Source organism: Heloderma suspectum, chromosome 2, assembly GCF_057233095.1.
Source record: "Heloderma suspectum isolate Gila_16-S chromosome 2, 16-S_ref, whole genome shotgun sequence".
NCBI classification, from domain to species: domain Eukaryota; kingdom Metazoa; phylum Chordata; class Lepidosauria; order Squamata; family Helodermatidae; genus Heloderma; species Heloderma suspectum.
Genome location: NC_139459.1, coordinates 192,048,516 through 192,073,082, shown reverse-complemented (window position 1 = coordinate 192,073,082; position 24,567 = coordinate 192,048,516). Strand labels below are relative to the sequence as shown.

The 24,567-nt window shown below is 47.7% G+C and overlaps 1 protein-coding gene across 1 annotated transcript; it reads right to left on the bottom strand.

The window, feature by feature from the left end:
• Nucleotides 1-722: 722 nt before the first annotated feature.
• WNT1 (Wnt family member 1) lies at nucleotides 723-24,356 on the bottom strand. Its single transcript, XM_084832316.1, has 4 exons — nucleotides 24,256-24,356; nucleotides 16,935-17,188; nucleotides 6,926-7,191; nucleotides 723-2,891 (listed from the first exon to the last, which is right to left on the bottom strand). The coding sequence occupies exons 1-4, from the start codon at nucleotides 24,354-24,356 to the stop codon at nucleotides 2,403-2,405; spliced, it is 1,110 nt and encodes a 369-aa protein (XP_084688442.1). The 3' UTR covers nucleotides 723-2,402.
• Nucleotides 24,357-24,567: the final 211 nt, after the last annotated feature.

The window sequence follows — 24,567 nt, the reverse complement described above, 5'->3', positions numbered from 1 at the left end:
ATATGTTCAGTGATCACTACGTAAAAAGGCAAATGCTCTGGTCTCTGGATGACAGGTGGACATACAGAAAGACCCTTTTTCCCAATCACTTATCCATCGGTCCAGCCTAGCAAACCTAGGATTTGTCCATCCATTTCTCGTAGATTTGCCTGCCCCAAGTTCAATGCAAATTGTGAATGATTAACCTTGGGTTATGTCCCCTCCTAGTAACAGGTCGTCGTTTTCTGCTTTCATAGGACCCTGTCACCATTCCTTGAAATGAGATGACTTTTTAACCCAGCAGACCAAAGCATAAAAAGATCCAGCATCTGGAAGCTTACAGTCACATGAATTCAAGCTGGAAGTGAGATGAGGCTTTTTAATAGGGCGGGTAACATTGGAACAGATTAGCAAGGGATGTGGTAAATTATCCAAAACTTGGAGACATTAAGTGAAGATTGGTTGAGTTCCCAAAAGATATGTTGTCATTCAGCTGCAAATAATTGAGCTTAGTGTAAGGACTGCCAGGCAAAGCTCCACGACCTGTGTAGAGAGGTCAAATTAGACATTAAGGTGTTCAAATCTGCATCCATCTCAACAAGTGTGCAACAAGTGTGCATCCATTTCAAGAAGCAAATTCATGTTGCACAACTGGATACCAATGCAGAGTAGCTTTAAATCAGGCACTTGAATTCTTGGCTGTTTTGCAGAATGTAGCAAACCCATTAAACTCAGTTGGATTGATAAAAATATATACTTTATTCTTCTCTAGAATGCTGGAAACAAGATTCAGGACTCATAAATCTAGGTGCAAGAACTTTGGTCCAGGCCTACAAGAATATGCAACAGGCAACAATAAATATTTTATTTACAGACATAAGCAAAATTATCAGCGATCCCAACCATGTCTTCAGTGCATGTTACTTACAGGATTCTCTGAGTGAGCGGGTGAGAGCAGAGTGAAAGAAAGAAAAAATACAACTGTAAAAAAAATGGGGGGGAAGGCAATACTTCCTACAAACACATTTTCTTGGCAAAATGATCAAAGGCCAAAAGGCACACACTCATGACCACAGACACACACACAAACAGCATTTGGGAATAGTTGTAAACACATGTAACAACATGTAATTTAGGGGAGCTGCCTGTCTTCATTTGAACTTGACAAGCACTTGGAAAATCAACACCAGTGGTCTTTGACAGACCATGCCACTGTATTGCCACTTTGTTGTACACAGATGTGACACCCAGGGATGGACTAAGGGCCCTGAGTACGAGGCACCATGGGATACAATTGACCAAGACATCCTCCTATGCATGTCCCATCAAACTAAATGGGAGCTGTGCGAGAGCACAGTAGTGCTCTTGCTTGGCTCCCATTCATTTTCATGGGCCTTACATACGACAGCCACGAATTCAATTGGGCCCCTATATGTTATAAGCCCACGGGTCCAAAGATGGCTTACAACAGATGCTCCAGTTATGCTCTACGGCAGAGGTGGGCAGAAGGTAGATCTCCTGATGTTTTGGACTTCAACTCTCAAAAGTCTCATGGCCAATGGTCAAGGATGCTGGGAGTTGGATCCTGCAGAGGGATACACATTGGGTTGTATCCTGCAGAGGGCTGGGGATACAAAAATGCAAAGTAGCTGAAAGAAAGAAAGAAAGAAAGAAAGAAAGAAAGAAAGAGAAAGAGAGAGAGAGAGAGAGAGAGAGAGGGAGAAAGAAAGAAGTTCCCTCTTAACACATAGTAATCATATACAGTGTCTCATTCAAGAGAAAGGAAGTCCACAGGGGCTGTGCTTAATTTGTGAAATGCCAGGTGCCAGGTTTTGTGTCAATCAAACATGCATGGAAGTTACCTCCTGTGGCTTGGAAGCTTAACTTAAGCATGTGGGGACTGGCTGGGATGAGGGAAAGCCATTCTGCGTGAACTCAGACGCAATTTTTTTGTTATTACAACCACCCTGTAAGTATAGGAACGATGACAAGAAAAAGGTTCCAGCTAATGGTAATACACCTAATGACCTGGGAGATAAGAGCCCTTGTGTGAAAGATTTCAGGGGCTCTGCCCTGATGAAGAGATCTGGTTCAAATTAAGCCCTGCATGAGAATCTCAACTAGCGAGTTGCAAAACAGTCTGAACTCTTGGGGACTTGGGTCTGGCAAGAGTATATACACAACCATTCCCGTTCTCCTGGGCTTCTTGCAATCATCCCAACTTCACTGAGCCTCAACGCAGGCTGTGGACGGACAGTAGAACCTTGTTAGGGGCGAAGGAGTCTGCAATAACTAGGGCTGCCTCCCTTCTGGGCCAACAGAAGGCACTGTGCTGTGCAGTTTGGAGGGATCCCTCATACTTGATCAGGAGTGTTTTTGTCGCCTTTCTCGGTGGGGAGCATTCCTCGCTTTCCCTTCCTCGCTCACAAGCACTCGTGCAACACCTGCATGTTTGTGCAGTTCAAGCAGCTGACGTGGCAGCACCAGTGGAACGTGCAGTTGCAGCGCTCTGTGATCCGCTGGGTCCGGGTCCGGTAGCCTCTCCCGCAGCACAGCAGCTCACAGCCATCCAGGGCCGGGGAGGAGCTGTTGCAGGAGCGGCCGGCTGTTCCGGCTGTGCCCGTCTTGCCGCTGTAGGTGCAGAAGTTGGGTGATTTCTCAAAGTAGACCAGGTCGTGGGGGGAAGGGGGCTTGTGCGCAGGATTCTCCGGCTCCAGGTGGTGCAGCTCCACGCGGGAGGCCCGGTTGCTGCCCTTGTTGCCATAGATGACCCGGGAGGCCCCGTCAAAGCGATCCTTGAGGAAGTCCCCCACAGTCCGGAAAGTGGGCAGCCGCATCCAGCAGGTCTTGACCGTGCAAGAGCCTGACATCCCGTGGCACTTGCACTCCCGGCGCATCTCGGTGAAGACTGTCTGGATGGCAACCCAAGGAGAAAAGGCCCGTTAGAGACCACAAGTGACGGGGTCTCTGCACTCCAGTAGCTGCCACATCCTGCCTAAAGACTGGGCTCCTCGGACCGCCCACTTCCCACAGTGCAGCAGCTGAGCGACTAAAACGCACTGAGATGGAAACCAGGCAGCCCACGCTTCAAATCTTGCCCGGGCCACAAGCTCACTAGGTGAACCAAGGCAAGCAATGACCTCTCGCCCTCAGTCCTTCCCTTGCCTCATCTGCAATATGAGGACAATGATACTGATCTGCGTTATAGGGTGGTTGTGAGGCTTACTGGTCTTGTGCATACGGAGCACTTGGAAGAGTCTAAAGGGCACCATGCCTGCAATCCTCCTCCTCGTTATTGCCACAGAGGAGGGTGTCCTAGCTTCCCCAGAGTCAGCCTGGGGTGGTTATGTCCTGGCTGCGTGCTACTACTTCCCCAGGGTTCTGCGTGCGCCTTTTCTCCCTTCTGTACTCTGCTGGGAGCCCCTCCCCCCTAGGCTCATCTCTCTCCCCCTCTGCTTGCAAGTGGGAACTGTTCCCCTGGCGCACTGTGGGCCCCCCTCCCACCCACGGAATGTGGACGCGTCTCTCCAAGCCCACAGCTTTTACTGCAATTAGAAGAATTGGAACCATTTCCTTCCAGATGTGTAGGAGCCCACATGGCAGCCGGGCTTGTGGTTCTGGGCTTGGCTAGCAGGCTTAGGGTTTGCCTTCTTAAGGGATGCTTCTCCACCTTCCCCCTCCCGCATTGGCCATTCTACCACTACCCCTCCCACCCTGCTACTGCCACCCTCATCACCCATCCCATAACCTCCCCCCTGTAGAAGCAAGCAGGGGCACATAGACAAGTGCAGAAGTTCACATACATACACGTGCGTGCAGGAAGCAAAATGTGCATGACCATACACACACACACACACACACACACACGTCTTCATGCTCCAAGTATCTCTTGCATAAATCTGTTTCCAAGTGCAGAGGCCTTGCCGTGAGGTCAGGCAGCAGGCTTTCAGCATTGTTAAGGGCAGCGGAGTGGAAGACAGGCAGATCTGACCCATGGGGCACAATCCATCAAACGTTTCATGTACAGGAGCCGTGCAAGGGTATTACTGTGTGGCACTGTACAGCTCCTGTTTATTTCAGTGAAACTCATGCGGGGAAATGTCCCATTGAATTGTGCCCCATGTTAAACAGGAGGGACAGCCCTATCATTAGGCAGAGTGAGGAGGCAGATGAAAGAGGGTGGGGAGCAGTGGTGAGGCGCTGGAGCTGTGTGTGTGCCATGTGGCCCACCCTTCACCCCTAAGCTAGCCTGCTGTCCTCAGGTGCGGTGGAGGGCGCTGCCCTGTCGCCAGTGTTCAGGCAGGATGCAGCTGCCAGTCTGGTCAGCTTTTGCTTGTGGAATGGGCGAGCGCCATCTTGTCTTTGGCCCCAGGCAGCAAAATGGCTTGGGCCGGCCCTGTTAAAGAGCAGAAGGCAGGGAGAAGGTCCATCTGGATTTCCTGCCAACTAGACTTAGCATCAAAAATGTGGCACAGCAGCTTTTAATACTGACTGCTGGGAGAAAGGCGATATGAGCTGTGGAGCACCCAGTCTGAGATTACTCATTTCTTAGGAAAGATGGTGATGCGTAAATTTGAGGTCCTCAAAGAGGCGACGGGGTAGAATTTGATAGTGAGGAAAGAGAAAGCTGTCTACAGAGTCAAAAGTGGTAAAGGCGTAACTGCACACCTCAAGGGCATTTGGGAGAGGGACTGACAGCTAGGCTCAGCATTCCCCAACCTGGCATTCTCTAGGTGTGTTGGACTACAACCCCCATCAGTCCCAGCCAGCATGACCAATAGTCATGCTGGCTGGGCCTGATGGGGGTTGTAGTCCAACACATCTAGAGGGTGTCGGACTGTGCTGATAATGAAAGCCTCGAAGCCAAGATGGGGCCGCTGGAGGACTGAGGACTAGAAGAAAACACAGCTATAGAAAACTGGGCATCAGTAGGAATGGTGTTGCTCTGTGGAAAGCATAGAGGCCAATAAACTAGACAGATTAAAAGGAATGAACTCCTTGCAAGAGTCACTGTGGGTGGAAATAACCCCAAAGGGTAATATAGTATTATAGGGACAAATTATCACTCCAGGTTCAATACTAAGAACCATTCTTAAGTATTGTTTACTGCAAACAGCAGCTTCAGGGACAGATAGCATCGGGGGGGGGGATTTTAGGCAGGAAAGTGATGTGTGCCCTCACCCCCAGATCTGGATTGGAATTACATTCCAGAATGAAACCCCGCAGCTTCTCTCCCCCACCCCCGCCAAATTAAATTAGCCAATTTAAGCATGCTTTATTTATTTTTAAAGTGTGCTTATCATAATGTGTAGTTTGGCCCTTAATGAAAACATCAACTCGGTGTGCAGTAGCAATGAAACAGGAAGATTCCATTTTATGGATTATTAGGAAAGGGATTGACAATAAAACTGTCAGCTTCATAATGCCTTTATTTAAATCTGTGGGGAGGCTGCATTTAGAATGTGGTTACTCCATGTTCTGTTTACCCCATGTCAAAGAATTGTAAACATGGAGATGGAAAAGGTGTAACAGAATATAACCAAAATGATCAAGAGGATGGAGCGCCTTCCCAACAACCTGGGAACCTCCAGAATATTTTAACTACAATTGCCATAATCCCTGAGCACTGGCCACACTGGTTGGGGCTGATGGGAGTTGTAGTCCAAACCATCTGGAGAACACCCGGTTGGGGAAGGCTGAGTGAAAGCATTTGTACCTCTGGGCAGGGGGCAGTAGGACAAAAAATGATAGAAGCTTGTAAAATCATGAATGGTGTGGGGAAAGTGGATACAACTCAAGTGAAATGGATTGGCAGTAGATTCAAATCACATCAGTGGGAGTACTTCTTCACGTGATGCACGTGATGCATGATTAACTTATGGAATTTGCTTTCATGAGATGCAGTGATTGCTATTTGCTGACATGGCTTTAAAAGGGGATGAGACAACATCATGGAGGAGGAAAGGCTGCTCAAGGACAATGAGATAGAACCCCCCAGGTTCAGAGGCAGTGGCTTGGAGTGCTCTGCAAGGGAAGACTCTCGGCTTTCTGTCCTGCTTGTAAGCATTTTGGATGCACCTGCCTGCTCACTGAGAGAAACAGGCTGCTAAACTAGATGGACCCTCGGTCTGACCCAGCAAGGCTCTTCTCATGTTCTTAGGTAAGCATCAAAATGTCTTGAGTTGGCTCTGCATACAGTCAATTTACCCTTGAACACATAGAAAGAGTTGCTTACACTAGCCCATGCTCATTCCTAAGCCATTTGCACACAGGGACTAGGCCTGACTACACAAGCAATCCCAGCAGTCACTTGGGCCAACACTCTTTTGAGGAGAGCTTGCCTTCCAAACGGGGAACCCTAGGATTTCCTGCAATACTGCAAAGGACCTTGCAGGCACCTGGGAATGCACTGAAAATTGCGTCCTTCCTGGCACTCTGTGCAATACTGCAAGGAATGCTGTGAAGCACCTCTTAGACTGTGCGATGTAACTGCTTGATAAAGCATATTGTCTTGGGCTGCCACTCCCCCACTTCCCAATTTCATCCCAAAGATGTTCATATAATTTATATGGATGTGAGCACACACACATAAACACACGAAGGACTGAGTGGCACAACCTTTGGGGGGGCATTGCAATCAACAGTTTCAGTGGAGTTTGGTATGATGACCAATCATGTGAATGCTTATTCTAATCACAGTTCATCAGCAAATTTCCGTAACGTTTTTTCTTGATCAGGACAAGGCGAATTGTGCTCTGGACATATGCTGAAAGATTCATGACCTGTTTGACAGGTCAAATGGGCAGCTCCAGTCAACTTGTGCTCACTTTGCCAAGTTAAAAATGGCTGTGTAAACAGCATTTCACGGTCGCAATAAACACACACAGTGCCATGCACACAAACACCTCTATACCCTTCTGGGCCCATGCGCTCTCTCACTTCCTACCAGACGTCCTGCCTCGTTGTTGTGTAAATTCATCAGGAAACGCAGGTCCCGCCCCTTCTCGTTGGAGTCAACGAACTCTCGTCCAAAGACCCTGCCGAAGTCAACGTTGTCACTACAACCGCCCCAATGCCAATCAGGACCCCCAGGTCCCCGCCGCCGGTAGTCACAAGTACACGATTCAATGGAGCCTTCAGAGCAAGAGCGGGCCACTGAGTGTGTAACACCAGCACTAGTGATAGCAAAGATGAAAGCAGTCTCTCGGCAACCTGGGGGTGGGGGGAGAGTAAGGAGGGGATGATAGGATGTGTCAGTGCACAGCATCTAAGTCCACAGCTCACTGGGCTTCATCACATGGAGCTTTTATCCTGCGACTGAGATTGCTCCTTTGTGGAAGCCTGCAGGCTCTTTACATGACGCCGTGATCATTCAAGGCATCTCCTGCACGAAATGCCCTTTGTCCCGTTTTTAAATAGATCGCAGATAATGAGCTATCAAATTCCCCTGTTGTGTTCCACTTGAGTTCCCTCCGTGAAAAGAGTAAAAGCGGCAAGAAGAGGAGTGAGATCAATGAAAGATAATGGAAGACTCAGATATGAAGAGAAGGGGTCGGGGGAAGGAAGCACATGTAAAGGGAGTCATTGGTGATCCTGCATTTAAAACAGAAAGCCCCGTTTTAAATTAGGGATGTACGAAAGTCACTGACCTTTTGGAAGGGTCACATTCGCGGTGGGGGGGGGAGGCGCTCCGTCCCTCCCCCCCAAATTCTCTCCAGCCGGCTCCGCTCCGCAGAGATTCTGTGGAGCCGCTGGCCGGGGCTGCCCGCAGCCATACATCCGGCAGCTGGGAAGCCTGCAGGGGTGCAAATGGCAGCTGCCGTAGCCGCCGCCATTTGCATCCCTGTATTTTGCCGTGATAGGCTATGTAAATATTTACGTAGCCTATCACAGCAAAAAAACCAACAACAGCGAACGCAAATGGTGGCGGCTACGGCCGCCGCCATTTGTGTTCCCTTTTTTGCCATTTTAGCTTACGTAAATATTTACGTAGGTTATTACGGCAAAAAAAAAAGGGGGGGAACGCAAATGGTGTAGTGGCCACCATTTGCATTCCCTTTTTTTTTTGCCGTAATGGCCTACGTAAATATTTACATAGGCTAAAACGGCGAAAAAAGGGAACGCAAATGGCGACCGCCGTAGCCGCCGCCACTTACATTCCCTTAGTTAAGCTGTGATAGGCTACGTAAATACTTACGTAGCCTATCATGGCTTCCGCAGGGATGCAAATGGTGTCCCTGCATTAGCCGTGATAGGCTACGTAAGTATTTACGTAGCCTATCACAGCTATATGGAAGAAGCGAATGGCAGCCGCAGACATGGCTGCCATTCACAAGTCAGCGTGGACAGCAGCAGGTAGGTGCTCTGTTCCGGGCCCATTTCGCGGGGTGGGGGTGGGGCTTCGTTTCGCCACAGATTTCAGGAGGCTGAATGCACTGGCATTCGTCCTCACCGAGATCTGTCGCGGAATTCTCTGACATCCCTATTTTAAATGCAGGATTTAGGCTGGTGTAGAAATGCCCAATATCTGGTGTGTGGCCCTCAGTGAACTCAGAATAAGGGCCCCACACCAGACGCTTGGAGACCAACAATGTTATTGGCACGATAACAGCAACATCATTGTTCTTCAAGTGTCTTGTCTCTCTTCCCCTTTACACTTAGGAAATTGAGGCAACTTGAAAGTGAACTTGTCTTGGAACAACCAGAATATACCCATTAAAAATCAGAGGAACTCCCAACTTGGGGCATCCAAAAATAAAAAGTGTGTAGAATCAAAGGACCACACCACCCTGCCTCCCACCTCTGTGCCACGACTGGGAAGCATCCCAAGGTCCATCTTTGCTGTGCTGCACTATGTACAAGACATATAACATTAGAAGGGACTAAACAGCCAAGAGAGTCTCCTCCACCACCATTCCTGTAAGGTAGGCGCTTCTGTCTGCCAACCTCCACCCTCACTTCAGATTGCACAATCCAACCCAAGTCTGCCCTAAGCTAAGAGCTAGAACCTTACAGAATAGTGCATACACAGCAAATACTTTCAGATAAATCACTCATGCAAGCACACCAAGTCATACACTGCAAGAAAGTGGGGAAACGCACAGGGTCACCATCCTATTTGTCTGCTGGGTGGGGATGCTTTTTACTTGTCATCACCTTACATTGATCCTATAATGTCTGTGATGCTGACAATCTTTCATATGCAACAAGTTCTACCAAGGTGCTTGATTAGGGCGCAATCCTATGCATGTTTAGACAGAGAAAAGGCCTACAACTCCCAGCATTCCCCAGCCTGCATGGCTGGCTGGGGAATGCTGGGAGTTGTAGGCCTTTTCTCTGTCTAACCATGCATAGGATTGTGCCCTTATTTGGCCTTCCAGACTAGCAAGAGCAGTGGGCTCAGGGAAAACAGATGCATGTCTGTTACTGAGTGACTTGGTGCAAAGGATCTGGCTAAAGAGGCAAAAGACATTGCTATGGTATGCTGTAGCAACCTTGCTGAAGATAAGGAAGTGTGGGTCTGGTCAGCATTCCACTTGGTTGTTAAAGCAATTACGTAATGTTGTTTAAGAAGTGGTACCTGAAATTGCTTATTTTCCTCCACCATTCCTTTTCCCTTTCACGTTATGTCTATCAGCTTGCCAACTTACAAACCCATTTGTTTTTTTTACAAATTTCGGTACGGTGCCTTGAGGTGCTTGGGGGTGCAATCCTAGACACGCTTACTAGGCACTAAGTCCCTCTGAACACAATAGGACTTTCTTTTGAGTATACATGTACAGGGTTGCACTGTATTAAGATAATAATTATTATTATCTTATTACAGTGTGACCCTATACATATTTAATAATAATAGTAGTGATGAAGATGATTATAATAATGACGCAACCTTATGCAAGAATGCTGCTACCATTAGCTGTACTTTGCTCTGTACAAGCACCAGAGCTGGACAACATGCACCTATGAATGGAAGTTCTTTGTTTTTCTCTCCGCCTGTGAAAAATGAGAGAAAACCTCAGGGTTCAATCTGCCAGCAAAGCTCTCTGGCTCCCCTACAGGCGTGATGGTGCATGAGCCATCTTTGACTAGCTGTTTTACATGGCTGTAGATATAAGTGACCAGCCATGAGAGAAGAGGCAAGAGAAAAGGGAAACAGGGCTTTCCCACCTATGAGTCCCCATCTCTATGGCTTACTGTCCACTGCTTGGTGCACAGCTCTCGGAATGTCGCCTCCAATCATGACCTGAGGACTAACACGGTTGGAGGGTCAGTAGCAGAGTTGTTGCCAGGGTCTGTGTGTGACTGGGTGCTGCTGTTGCTACATGTGATGTTCTGATAACATTGTGGGTTGTTTGAGAAGTTGCCTCTGAAAGATAAGATACTGACTAAGCTTGAGTCGGTCGGTGCAGCGGCAACCATCTTGCCTACACCAGAGGAATGAGTTGTTGGGTTTCTTCCACTCAGTCCATTCCTTTCCCTGTAAGCTCGTTTGGCACAGTACAAATTCTTCCTTAATGCTCCCTGCCTGTGAGTGATCTGGGCTAATATATTAGGAACGTTTTGGTACGAGAGGTTGTTAGCTGGGGCAAGAAGCTGGACTAGATGACCTTCGGGTATAATAAATTATTTTACTATCATCAGAGACCAATATTGGTAGAGTTTTACTGGGGCTGGATGTTTAAGACCCCTCCCCTAGTCACGTATGAGAAGCTTCCTCTCACTCTCACAGTATAAATAGCTTCTTTTCCTCATAAAAATAAAGCTCCACTAAGTAAAGCAGCCCAGTTGAGCTGATGTATTTAGACTAAGCCATAAATCAGGGTGGGCGACTTGTGGCTCTCTGAGATACGTTGGCATGCAACTTCCATCAGCCCCAGCCAGTGTAGCCAATACTGAGGGATAATGGGAGTTGAAGGGCAAAACATCTGGGGGCCACAAGTTGCTCACCAGTGGAGGCCGGTGGCTCCGATTTTGGTGGGGCTGTGAATCCACTCTGGGTTCCAGTCAGAACTTTAAAGGAGCTATCCAAGGTGCTGAGCCTATTTTGGGCCTAGGGTTCAGAACCTTGGATAGCTCCTTTACAGTTCTGGCTGGCTCTGACTGAAGCCCAGAATGGATGCACAGACCCACTGAAGTCAGAGCCACCAGCCTCCAATCTGGCTCACCCCTAACATAGATACTGTGAACTTTAATGGGACTAAAGTCTGCTTCACACAGGATGGTGAATTTCTTACATGGGTATCACTTCTGTGCAGAAAATGTGTGCACCACTACGTGTGCAGAATGCGAGCGTGAATTTTTTGGCCATGTCTGTACAAGCCTTCGAAAGACCTGAGTCATGTTGGGTTACAGGACAGTCAAGTGCTGTTGTCATGTGTATCAGTGTACAAGGAGGGTACATCCATTTTATAACACAGAATGTACATCTGTGTAGGGAACAAAGAATAGGAATAAGCATAATAATAAGAATAAATATTATTCTAGGCGCTGTACAGAGATAAATCACAACACAGCCCCTGACTACCACAGGCTTACAATCCAGCTAACACCATACAAAAGCAGAAAAGAAAGGGGCAGGAACAGGAAGTGGCCCTCAATTAATTAAATTAATTTAATTTAATTAATTTAATTTAATCCATTCATTAAGCTTTCACTGATTTGGGGACTGGACTTCCAATCATCCAGTTGTTGCACAGCCATTGATGCAATGAGAATGACAGCTCTGACTCACAGGGCTGGTATGCAGTTAAATATGGGGAATATAGGCTCTCGTCCAGATAACAGAATTAGTAAACGAATAACGTGAGCGCGAGGGTGCGACTCACGGGCACTGGGAGGGCGTCTCAGGAGCCAACAGGTGCTGTGGACCTTCCCCTGTGCAGGCAAAGAGGGAGGTCCGCCCACAGAGGTCCACCCTGGATGCTGTCCTGCTGATGGTGCAAGAAAGGCAGTGTTCCAAGGCTGAGTCGGGGTGGATTGGAGGTGGCTTCGGATCAGCTGGATCTAAAGTGCCCTCGTTCCCCAGACACGCCCCGGGAATGGTGAGGAAAACTATGCCAGCCCTGGCGCTGGTGTAGTGAATTTCCCTCTCTTTGGAGACAATGGGAGGGAATTTTTAACCAACCACAAAAAAAGAGGGGAAGGAAAAAGCAGCTCTGCCCTTCTTTCTGCCCTGGCCTACATGAGCCCAGTCCGGCTTAGGAACCGTCTGTTCCTTGCTGACACTGCAGGAGGCACCATTTTAGAAGAGGCATTCCCTCCTGTAAGCGTCTTCAAAGATAGCTTTGTATTCAAAATGATCATATTATAAATACTTTAAATATTTTTTTAATCTGCTGCCTGATTAAAAAGGGGCATCTTTTTAATCGAGGAAGCTAAAAGGTCAATAGATGAAAAAATGCTGCATCCCATTAAAAAAAGAGGCCCATCCATCATTCCCTTGCTGGGAAGGGAGGAGGAGGGGAGAGCAAGAGGAGGCGTACGAGAGTAACAAAGTCTGAGAGTTTGTGGGAAAGGAATGTCTTTCCTCTTCATTTCGAGGGAAATAATAACAACTTACTATAAAATCTAAAATAATACATGACGCCTGATGTACAAATCCCAGCTGTGAATGTTTGGGATGGACCCTGTGCTGTGTTCATACGTTGATCGTTGATCGCAGAACTTTTTTTCTTTTTTTTGCACACAGGAGCTGTGTATTCAAACTGTCTCCTCTGGGCAATGCAAGTTAAGTTCTCCCTTTTCCAAGGGTCAGTCCTCCTCACACAAAAATTGTGGCACCCACACTGCTTCCTAATCAGGAAGAGGCAAAGATGAGTGGTGTCATGGTTAGTGTGTCATGGTTAGGCCTGGAAAGACCCAGGTTCAAATCCCCAGCCAACCAGGAAGCTCACTGGGAGACCATGGGCCAGTTACCTGCTTGTAGCACAACCTACCTCACAGGGCTGTTGTGAGGATAAAATGGGGTGTGTGTGTGTGTGTGTGTGTGTATGTGTGTGAGAGAGAGCGAGAGAGCCCTACCATTAGGCAGAGTGAGGCAGCTGTCTCTAGTGGCAAATGCTGGGAGATGGCAGCAAGGTGCTGGAGGAGATGACTGTGTGTCCTGCACACCCTAAGCTAGCCTGCTGCCTTCAAGTGTGGTGGAAGACCCTCTCCCATCAGCAGTGTTGAAGAAAGATTCAATTGCTTGTCCAGTTGGCTTTTGTAACAGAATAGGAGCAGGGGGCGCCATCTTGTTCTTTGCCTTAGGCAGCAAGTGTGAATAACCAAGGTCTATGCTGCTATGAGCTCCCTGGAGGAATGGTGGAATAAAAATGTAATTAAGAACAACAGACAGCAGTAAGTCATCACTCCCAAGACCTGGGAGACCAGTGCAGGCTCCCAGCTCTTCATGGCACTCCCCAAGTGCAGGCACTGCGTATGTTCAGCAGGACCTGCTGCCATCTGAGATAGTATAGTGTTTCATGCGCACAGTCTCCCAGTTTCCTGAACACTAGGAAGTTCCAGGGCAGCTGCTACAAGCTCCTCCTTGTGAGGGAGAGGATTGGGATGTTTAGGGGAGATCTGTTTATTTACACGGAGCATGGGGGGAACAGATAAGCCCCAAGGCTGTTATCTTTAAAGCAGTATCAGTTCGCCCAAAAGCAAGCAGCATCAGACTCGCCTGGTGGGAACGCGGGAGAGGGCCTTTTCGGTGGCTGCCCCAAGGCTCTGGAACTCCCTTCCCAGGGAGGTGAGAGTGGCACCCTCCTTGGTATGTTTCCGCAGGCAGGCAAGAGCTTTTTTGTTCCGGCAGGCCCTTGGGGATAGATAGTATGGACCTGTGAGAATATGATGGATTGGTACTTTTGTTTATATTGTTGTTGTCTTTTTAAATTCTGATATTTTATACAACTTTAATATTATTGATGATTTCATTATATTTTTAACTTTTGTATATTTCTATTTATGTGTTTTAACTGTACAAGTTTTTAATGTTGTAAAGCCGCATTGAGTCCCACTATTGGGAAAAAGGTGAGAAATAATAATAATAATAATAATAATAATAATAGAAAGGTTTTGTCCATCACCAGGCTGTTTCTTTCAGCCAGTGGAAAATCTCAAACTTGTTTCTCTGGGCTGGTCAAATGGCAACTTCTCCAGCCCCAATCCAAGCATATGCAGTGTGCCCTAAATCAGTAGCCACCAGTGCTCATTGAAGAAACATCTTCTAGCCACCAAATCCATTCAACAAGCATCTGTAGCTACCAGCTGATCATCAATACCCATTAGCAAGCAGTCAAGATAAACAAAAGATGGTCATCTCCCCACTGGATACACGTAATAGTATTTCCATGGTGACATGCGTGTAATGTATGAAGACTATAATTAGACATAATTTAATGTTATTTTAATAACAATGGGTTGTATCCAGTTGGTGTCACTCTGCAGGCAGAATGCTCCTCAAACCAGCGGAGGATTCCATCAAGGGAACAGGGCGGGGGACGATTTTCAGTTTTCCTCCCCCTTGCAGTCTCCACACCACCTGCCATGCTGTTCCAAGCAATCCCCCAACCCCGCAGAGCAGATTTTGAGTCGTGGGGAATGCAGGAAGAGTGGGAATTAGCTGAAAATGGCCTTCCTCCCCGTTCTGCTGATGGAATCATCCACTGAATCAAAAAGCATTCCACCAGCCCAGTACATATGAACCCCATGGATATATTCTCAGGGTCATTTTATATTCCTGATGACTGGGGCAGGTGACCCTGTCTTTCCATTCTAGTTACACAAGCAACTGAGAGCAGTAGCTATGGCTTGGCTTTGGTAGCTTGCCTGGCTTGTCCCACTTCTTGAATGATCTTCCAAGTCAAACGAAATGCAGGTGATGGAACCCTGTGCTGAATGTGAAAAAAAGGGAGGGGTGACGCAGCTCCAGCCCGCTTGGAAGCCACATACACGTTGCCCCAATACGGATCCTCGCTCATTTCCCACACAACGCTGCAATCTTGCTGCTGCCTGATTTTGTTGTGATTTTAGTGCATGTATCTGTTTTATACTGTTAATTGCTTGCGGTGCTTTATGATTACTGCTTTTTATCTCTGCTGTTAGCCCTTTGAGTATGTCAGCAGAACAGCAAGACAGAAATACATCATCATCATTACTATTGTTATTACTGGGCTGGATCCAGAATCTGCCTTCTACAAGAGGAAGGGACCTTCCGCAAGAAGATGGGCTCCACTCGCAAAAGGCCCCTCCGCTTCATTTTCCGGGCTCCCCACTCCTTGCCCCACACCACAGCTCACTCCATTCAGCAGGGTCTCCTGGCTCTCTGTGTAGCATTTTCAGGGGGCTGGAGGGGCTGCAGTGGGAAGGAGGGAGCGGGGTAGTCCACTTCTGACAGCTCAGCTGATCCTGCTTAAATCTGGATCCAACTAATTATCATCATTATCATCATCAATCATGTCTGTGCTTGAGGGAGCAATCCTATCTAGATAGGCAGCCGCCTCCGAACTCGGAGGCGACCACCTATCCAAAGCAAGGCAGGAGAAGCACGGGGGCGGAATTGTTCCCTCTGTGCCTCTCCTACCCTGCTTTTTCTGCTACACAGCCAATTGTGGCTGTCTAGCCGCAGGGGAGTCGAGCAGGGAAGGAGGCTGCAGTACGACACATAGGGTGTGTCATACATGCAGTTCCACTCTCCCCGCCCTGGAACGCCCCCAATCACGCCCCTTTTCAGCCGCTCCACACTCCTCTTCCGAGCGCGGAGGATGGGGCTTCTCTGCGCTGCCTCGGAGGCAGCGCGGAAGTGGGGAAAGGTCAGTTTTCCAGGAACCAACCTCAGGACGCGGGCTCTGGGGTTGGTTCCCGGAAAACAGCATATCCTATGGCCATTTAGCAGCTGCCTAGCGGCCATAGGATTGCTCCCTCCACTGCTTAAATCACATTGAAATCTGTCAGATTTAAGCAGTCTATTTGTGTGTCAGATTGCAATGATACATGTTCCTTCTTCCAGAATTGCCAGCCCATTTTTTCTTTGCAAAAAATGTATTTGTTATTCATAAATGCTGAAGCTGTGCAAATGCACTTCAACCACACCCCAGCAAATGTCGTGCAATTTGCTGGAACAAAAAGTGTGGGGGGGACCTTGAAACCTCCTAATAAAACAAAATTTTGTTTCTGTTAAAGACACACATGCCCATGCACACGCACCCCCCCCCAAATCAGTAGACCTAATTTGCACTTCTGCATTACGCCTGTATCTCATGCCTGGTTCACGAAGCTCTGAATGCCTTCTACAGTGCTCTCAGGCAACCTCTGAGACCTCAGCAGGCAGAGACTTCCTTAGTTTTCATAATGTAGCAGCATCATGCGCCCTCAGAACACTGCTTGTGGCTATGGCCATCATTCTCTGGACCTGGGGGACACACATGTGCAGTGGCACAAATTCACTATTTAAAAAAAACAGAAAAGGAAAAATGGCTCTGATCAGGAAAAAACCTAGGATAGGGAGAGCGTGGGACTCTTCTGCAGTTGTGCAAAAGCTTATTCTTCTTTACTGAAGGGCACATTCTTGCATCACACACACACAAATGGCAACTGGAACACAAACAAGGACACATCACGGAATGCAGCACAGTTGTTCTGTACCAGCCCCTCGCCTCATTTCCTACATAGCAGATTGCAGAGGAAATCTGCTTGTCTGGATGCAACAGGCTCTCCTCTGGAGACTATGGGAGAGGGGTGCAAAGGAGAACACGGCCAGGGATTCAGCTGATCAGGAGAAGAGAAATGGAGCCTTCGGGACTGTAGCTAATCAAGCTGGGACAGGTGGCTGGGATTCTGGGTTCTCTTGCTCCCAATGCACGGGCAAGGAGGCCGCCATCTCAGCTGGGCTAGACTCATCCAACAGAAGTGAAGGGGTCCCCATCCCTGCGGATCCCCAGCCCACAGTCCCCTTCTCCTGCAAGCCTCCTTACCTCTGTTGACAATCTTGCCAAAAATGTTGGGCCCCGGCATGGTGGGGCAATTCCACCGTCGGTTGCGGAACTGCCACTTGCACTCCTTGATGGCAGTCTGCAGGCCGCTGCTGATGCTGTGCAGGATGCCTGGATTCTGGCGGATGAGCTTGCGCTGCTTGCGGCTCAGCAGCTGCAGGGACGGGTCCAGCACCAGCTGCACGTTCTTGGAGTCGGTCAGCAGGTTGGTAGACGAGGCCACATTGATGATTCCCCTGCAGGCAGAGAATTGCAGAGGCCTAAGCACTGGCAGAGAGATGACTAGAACGGAAAAGTCGCAAATATGCAGGACACGGGGGACTGTGCAGCTTCACCAAGCACATTCTGGGACGTGAAATCTCAAATGGAAAAATCTGCCTTGCACTTTCGAAAGGAAATGTTCCACTCCCATTTGCAATGTGCGTGGTTTAGACTTGGTGGGAGCTTTGGGTAGTTCTGGTAGCCGCCAAATATGAAATATCCTTAGCCTATCACCTGTCAAAAGCTAAATAGCATTGCATTTCAGCCCCTGAATGCTGTGAGATGCTGTATGTCATTGCGTGTCAACTCTTTATTTAAAACATCTATGTCCTGACATTCCATAAAACATGACTCGATGTGGCTAGAATGGTTACATGCAAGGTGGCTGCCAACAATTGAAATCAATTAATTAAAATCAATTAAAGCAACAGCGAGAGGGTGCTGGTGCACTCACAGCCTGCTTCTGGCTTCCCGTAGGCATCTGGTTGGATGCAGTGTGAACAGAATGCTGGACTAAGTCGGCCTTTGTCCTGATCCAGCAGGGCTCTTCTTATGGCTCCATCCAACACCACGTGAGTGGACAGCCGCTCACACAATGGGACTTCACCTTGCTCTCCTCCCGCCTACTGCTCCCTCCTACACATCCCCCAAATCTGCTCTAGAGGGTCTCAACCCTCTGGAGCAAATCTGTGGGGTGTGCAGAGGGCTGCAAGAAGGAGGAGGAATTCATTCTGCTGGTGGTGCCTGCTCTACTGGTGGACGGAGACCACTGAATACAACCCAGGCATAACAGATAACCATGTGAAAAGCAGATAAGGAGATAAAATTCACTAAGAAATGGCACAAAACATTACAGAATCATTCAAAAATTAGGAATTAAAACTTCCTACAGAGTGGCTACGCTGCCAAAAGGATCAGGAGAATCAGCCAAAAATACGAGAGAGAGCTTAACCCCTCTCAAATGCCTTTCTAAAAAGAGTGGGTCTCTACAATCTGGCGGAAGGCCATCAAGCAGGGAGTCAGGAGGGCTTCCCAAGATAGGGAGTTCCCAAGCCTAGGAATAGCCACAAAGAAGGCCCTTTTCCTTATCCTAACCAAAGCTACATCAGATGTAAGTGGGGCACATAAGAAGAAAGCCTCCATGAATTATCTGAATGGGTGGGCAGGCACATATTAAATATTAAAAACACAAACAAATGTTAAATACGATTGTATGCCAAGGTGGAATACCAACCGGGATAATCACACTCCTCTTGGAGTCTATATATAACCAATGCATAAATTCTGTCATTTGTTGGATGGCTTGCAGCGCCAATGGCACTGGATCATGTAGATGGGGAGTGGAGTGTTCCTGTTACTAGCCAGAGCCACCCCAAGCATCTGAAGGAGAGCCAAAAGGAAATGTCATATACATTTAAAATCTGGTGCATTTGGCATGCTCAAAATGTGAACATACAGAGTGACAACTTCCTTCCCTAACATTTGATTTCATCCAAAGAATAGTAAGAATGCAGAATGACCTAGCAAACCCCACTAAAAACACGCTGGCAGCACATGACTTGCTAGACAAAATGGCAGACAAGTTTCTAGCAGGATCAACGCAGGCGGGACAATTTAAAACAACTTCTGCAAAATTGCTGTGCCTTTCCTGCAGCACTGCACCTCCACCTCCTCCTCCTCCATCGATATCACCAGCACTAAGCACTGGCTAAGGTATCCTGGCTAATACACATTGGCAGACCTGTCCTCCATTCATCTGTTCATCCCCCTCTCTTTCTCCCACCTCATTTTAAAAGCCTTTAAAACCAAAGAATCTAGTGGCCATCACCACAATGTGGGGTAGTGAATTTCACAAGCTGGTGATGCATAGTGTGAAGAAGTCCTTCCTTCCGTTAGTCCTGAACCAGTCATCAGCTTTCCTTGGGTGACTGACTCCATGTTCTAATATTATGAGAGAGCGGAAAAGAGATCTCTCCCCACCTCCTCACTTCATGCTAGTGCTGCGCTGAAACCCCACCTGCCGTTTCACAACCTCGTTGTTTCCCCGTGAAAGAGGCAGTTGTTTTTCTGCCTCTTTCACTGGGATTTTTCCAGAGAAAACTCTCAGGGTGCAGGGCTGCAGTCCTTGTCTTGCTGTAAGACGGTGGCTGGCGGTGTGCGCGTGTACACTCTTTCTTTCACCATTTTTATCCCGTTCTGTTCTTGCAGCTGAGCGAGGCATTTTTGGTTTTGCTTTGTTGTTATTAGAAGTCCTTTTAATGACAACAAGAATAAGAAGAATAACAGCATCTCCTCATCAGCTTTCAGGCCCTCAGGAGGCGGTCGTACTGGAATGCCCCAAGGGAGGAAGTCCAGGCTAAGTCCTCGGGGGGGGGGGGGTTCAGAAAGCTCCAGCAGCCAGAGAGGCTGCAAGGTCAGAACAGGAAAAATGGGGAAAGAAAATGCACACCGCCCCCCCTCAGCTGCCTCCTTACAGTAAGGTAAGCACCAAAGCCCTGCACCCTGAGAAATTTCTCTGAAACTCCCACCCCTTCCCACAATTTTTGGGCGCAATTTCTTTTCGCGCCTCCCCACAATGAATGGCCGAAAATAAACAGATTGAAAAATTCAGCACAGAACTACTCCAAACCATATACAGTTTCATAATTCTCTATCATGCAGCACAGAAAGACACTAGTATCTGATACTGAATAGAATAAATGTGAGGATGAGCTTGATCCAAACTAAATTAGCCTCACTTAGTTCCCATTGAAACCAATGTGAAAAGTTACTCATGACTATCTGAAATAAGACAGCAATCCTTTGGTCCCTAGGCCACGTCTATGGGACATCAGATTGTTCCGTTTGCTGCCTCCAAGGTTGGAAACAGGGCTCTGACCTCGGAGCCAGGAAACTGCGCTCCCCACCTCTCCCCCTCCCTGTCCTAGCCACCAGAGAACTGCGCCAGTTACCTCTCTGCACTCGGAAAATGGAGCTAGAGATGGGGAAAAGGGGGCATTCCTGGGGAAGGGGAGGAGACCAGGGTGGCGGCGATAATACATGTTCTATGGTCGCCCCAGGCTCCTTCCCTCCCCCTCCCTGAAGATGGCTCTTCTAGATGGGTGAAAATGAGTTTGGACGCTTACGAGTAACTAGGGCAGATCAGATAGGACTGCACCCTAAATTAAGTCCCATTGATTTCAAGTGTGGGTTTAGCTTGACCCTTAAGAATATACCAAACAGATGTTATTATTTTGATGCTATTATTAACCCTCTTCCGATGATGATGATGTTCAATCTAGAGTCTGGATCAATAATAATAATAATAATATTACTGATAATGATAACAATAGCAACGTATTAACAACAGATCTCTTCTGTGTATTCTTAAGGGTCAAACTATAAATCATGCCCCACCCAGTGGAGGATACTGCAAACAGCACCTGTGTGGCAACTTCTCCACACAGTGGCCGTAATTTGCAATGCCACTTACCACCTGGGCCCTGCGTATCATGTGGAGAGCCTCCATAGCAGCACCACCACATGTTCCTGGTGGCAACTTGTACAGGCACTGATCGATCCTGTTCGCATCCACGCGGTAAGAAGCGCCACATGCCACGCAGATGCTATTTGAGGCGGTCTCCATTCATGTGAGTTGTTTGTGTCAAAGGAAGCTGTAATATGTCATATGCCCCCTTCCTGTAGGTGACACTTCCACAAGAGGCGACGTGGCCCCGTTCTCTGCAGCCCTTCCAGCTTCAGAAAGCATTCGGCGGAACTGATGATCTGGCGTAAATAGTTAACTTACGTAGCTGCTACTGATTCGGATTTTTCTCGTTTGAAAAAGTGATGATTTGAAACTGTTTATATTGTTGTTTTAAAACTGTGTGCTATTTATTGTTGGCTGCCTTTTGAGGGGACTGCTCTTTTGCCTGAAAGGCAGGATAAAAATAAAATGAAATAAATAAATGTAGATTGCTGCTATCCCCCCACCCCCACCAGCTGTGAGCACTCCTCCTAAGTAAAGTGCGCATGTATGACACTTCAATCTGTACATTATTCATGTGATCCATTTGTTCATTCAGTTCGTTTTGTTTTTTTACTAACCAATAACTCATAAATCAAGAGGTTCATTAATTACAGATAGACAGACAGACAGACCAACATGTTTCACTGAATCTCTCATGGATATATGAAATTTTTAAGGTACGAACTGATGACTCACAGGTAGCCCTAAACTTCGGAACACACACATGTCCCGAGACACCCTGAGAAGTAGAAGAATCCCCCAAAGAGAACATTTGTACATCTTTCCCTCAAAGCAGGGACTCCATGTGCCACACACAATATTGAAAAGGATGGCTAGGAAACCAAGAAAGCCAAAATTTGGCACTCATGCTTAGGAAGGGGCTAAAAGTGTACTTCTAGATGGTTACAGGATTTCCAGGCAACCCAGAAGCTAAAATGTGGTACACACATAGCTCCAGACCAGACACACTGATGATTAGAATAGTCTTAAAATAGTGCATGTTCACACTTCATAGTCTAAGCTTAGTAACCTTGTAGTAGAGACCAGAATTCCAACCCAGAGTAAGACCAAGCTGCATACACTGTGGGACCAAGTGCTGTAGGAGTTCCATTGCATCCCTCAGATTTGGGTTGAGGCAGGGAACTGTGGCAAGGAACATATAGCTATCCTTGCAAAACGAAAGCTCATTTACTAGTATTATTAAAGACATTTGGGCCTCACTGACTCACTCACTGACTCACTGGAGTTGGAAGATCAAACTTGTTAAGGTACTTTCCTATGAGTTAGGGCCCTGAAATTTGGTACACATGTTATCCAAGACATGCCGATTGAAAAGGGAACTTACAGGTACATCTCTCCCTGGAAAGAGGGGATGTAAAGCAAGTATGCATTTGAACTAGATTCCTGCACTGAGCAGGGGGTTGGACTCAATGGCCTAAATGGCGTCTTCCAAATCTATAATGCTATGACTGAGTGTTTATCCCCAGATGGTTGAGGTGCTTCCCTCACCCATCCATGCAAAAAACTAAAATTTGCCAACACACATATAGCCCACGATATGCTGATAACTAGAAAAGTTTGGGGCATTTGTAAGTCTTTCTTTAGAGGTGGGAGCCAAGAAGTGTCTTAAGGTAACATCAATCCCTCTAGAAAGCTGAAATGTCATACTCATGCAGCCCAAACCATGCTGGTTACTAGAAGAGCCTGAAAAGTAGGCATTTTCCCCACCTAACAGTCAAAATCTTGGATAGGATGCTTACCTCATAATAGAGGCCAGCATTCCAGTACACAGCAAACCATATGGGTGCAGTGTCAGGACATGGGTGTTCTGTTAACTCATATGAACATAATAAGCCCACAAGTGTTTTTACTAGCCTGCTGGGGACTGGCAAAGAACATAAGAAGAGCCCTGCTGGATCAGACCAAGGGCCCATCTAGTCCAGCATTCTGTTCACATGGCCAAGCCGCTGCCCACAGAAAACCCACAAGCAGGACACGGGGGCAGCAGCACCCTCCCGCCCATGTTCTCTAGCAACTGGTGAACTCCAGCTTGCATTTGGGGGGGAGGGCACTTCCACTAGCAGCCAGAGGCCTATACCTGTGCTTGCAGAATACAAGCTTTCCTTTAATGTCTATACATATAGGCTTGCAGCCCAACTGAGCATGAAGCAGCTGCACCTTGTGGTCTAAGGTTCCAGGCTCCTGACACCTGCAACGTTGTGAGGGACCTGAGCATGCACCCCTCAGATCACGTGTTGCTTCATTAGCGCCTTGGAAAATGCTGATGCTCCAGGCAACCAGCTAGGTGAATTGGGTGTGCACCATGGGTAAAATGCAACGTAAGTCCTACTTAGAGTAGACCCATTGAAATTAATGGGATTTCAGTTAGTTGTGAGTAAGTGAAGTCCCATTCATTTAAATGGCTCTTCTCCAAATAGGACTTGAGTTGGATTTTACCCCATATCTGTATCGTTAACAACAGACAGAATAAATGGTTCAGATTAATGTTAGGCTGGTGTGCATTCACACGCAAAACATAAAGCAATCAGTTTTGTATGTGAATGTAAAACCTGCACTGTCCAGAATGCTCACTCAGATGACAAATGCCTCTACTCTGCTGTCCCTTTCATGTCAATAATGATCAGACATGCACATAAACAGCACCAGAGGGGCTCCAACTCGAGATCTGATTCAGATCCCATCTTAAGTATTTACCGATAACCTTGAGCAGGCCCTTTAGAAATGACCTCCCCCACAGGGGTACTATTAGGATTAATGAATTACAGAAATATTGTTAGTTGCCCCCAAGAAAGGGCAGACTCAGATCTAAATGTAAAATATGAAAGTAGCAGTAGTAGTGGGAAGAAATAGTAATTATGCAGTAGTAGTAGTACTAGTAGTAATTATACAACACCAAATAAATATAAAGTAATAAATAGTAACAGCAAGAATGCAATCTGAACTGTAAATAATAAAGCACCCGCCTTCCGTGCCTTTTGGGTCTGCCTCTTCATTAACAAGTGGTAAGAAGAGATGTTGTTAGCCGCTTTTCTAAAGGAAACGTGTACAGCCCAATCACACCTACAAATCCAACCGTGGCGCTTGTATGGAAACAGAGCCAAGGACCCCATCAACTGCCAGCGCAGACCAGTTAAGAGCCCTGCCCCTACCCCTTATTCCGCCAGGGTGCCTCTCTCCGGCGGCAGAGATGCCCTGGTCTTTAACTAGCGCAGGATCCCTCGGCCAGACGACGCAACGTGCCCGCGGTTGGGAATCTTACAACCCAGACCGCGTCCAGATGGCCGAGCGTGCGCCCCCTCGGAGCTAGCATTGGGTTTTGCTCTACCCATTCACCTGGGTGCTCGACAGTTTCCCGGAACTCTGCCGGCAAGACACGGGCGTGGGGTGCGGCGCAGGTTGCCTTCGTGATAGCCAGGCTGTGGTGGGCTTGCTTCCCCCCACCCCACAAACCCCTTAATTTGGCAAGGCGACCCGGCTCCGCCGAAGGCACAGCAGCGCGTAAAGCGCACTTACCACCATCGGCCGCTGTTATTCACCGCCAGCGTGTTGGAAAGAGAGGAAAAAGCCAAAACCCACAAGGTCTTCAAGCCTAGCATTAATGCCACGGGGCTCATCGCTTCGCCTGCCCTGCCTGCCTGCTCGGCGGAACCGCAAGGAGGAAGGGGGAAAAAAAGCCGAGGTGGATGGGTGGGTGGAGAGCTGGGGTGGCGAATCCGTCTCCAAAGCCCTCGCTGGAGAGGCGCGCACTGAGCGGCCGGGGAGGGGTCCTCGCTTGTGTAGAAGAAAGGCTGGAGCCCAAATCGAAGTTTAAGGGAAAATGGGAGA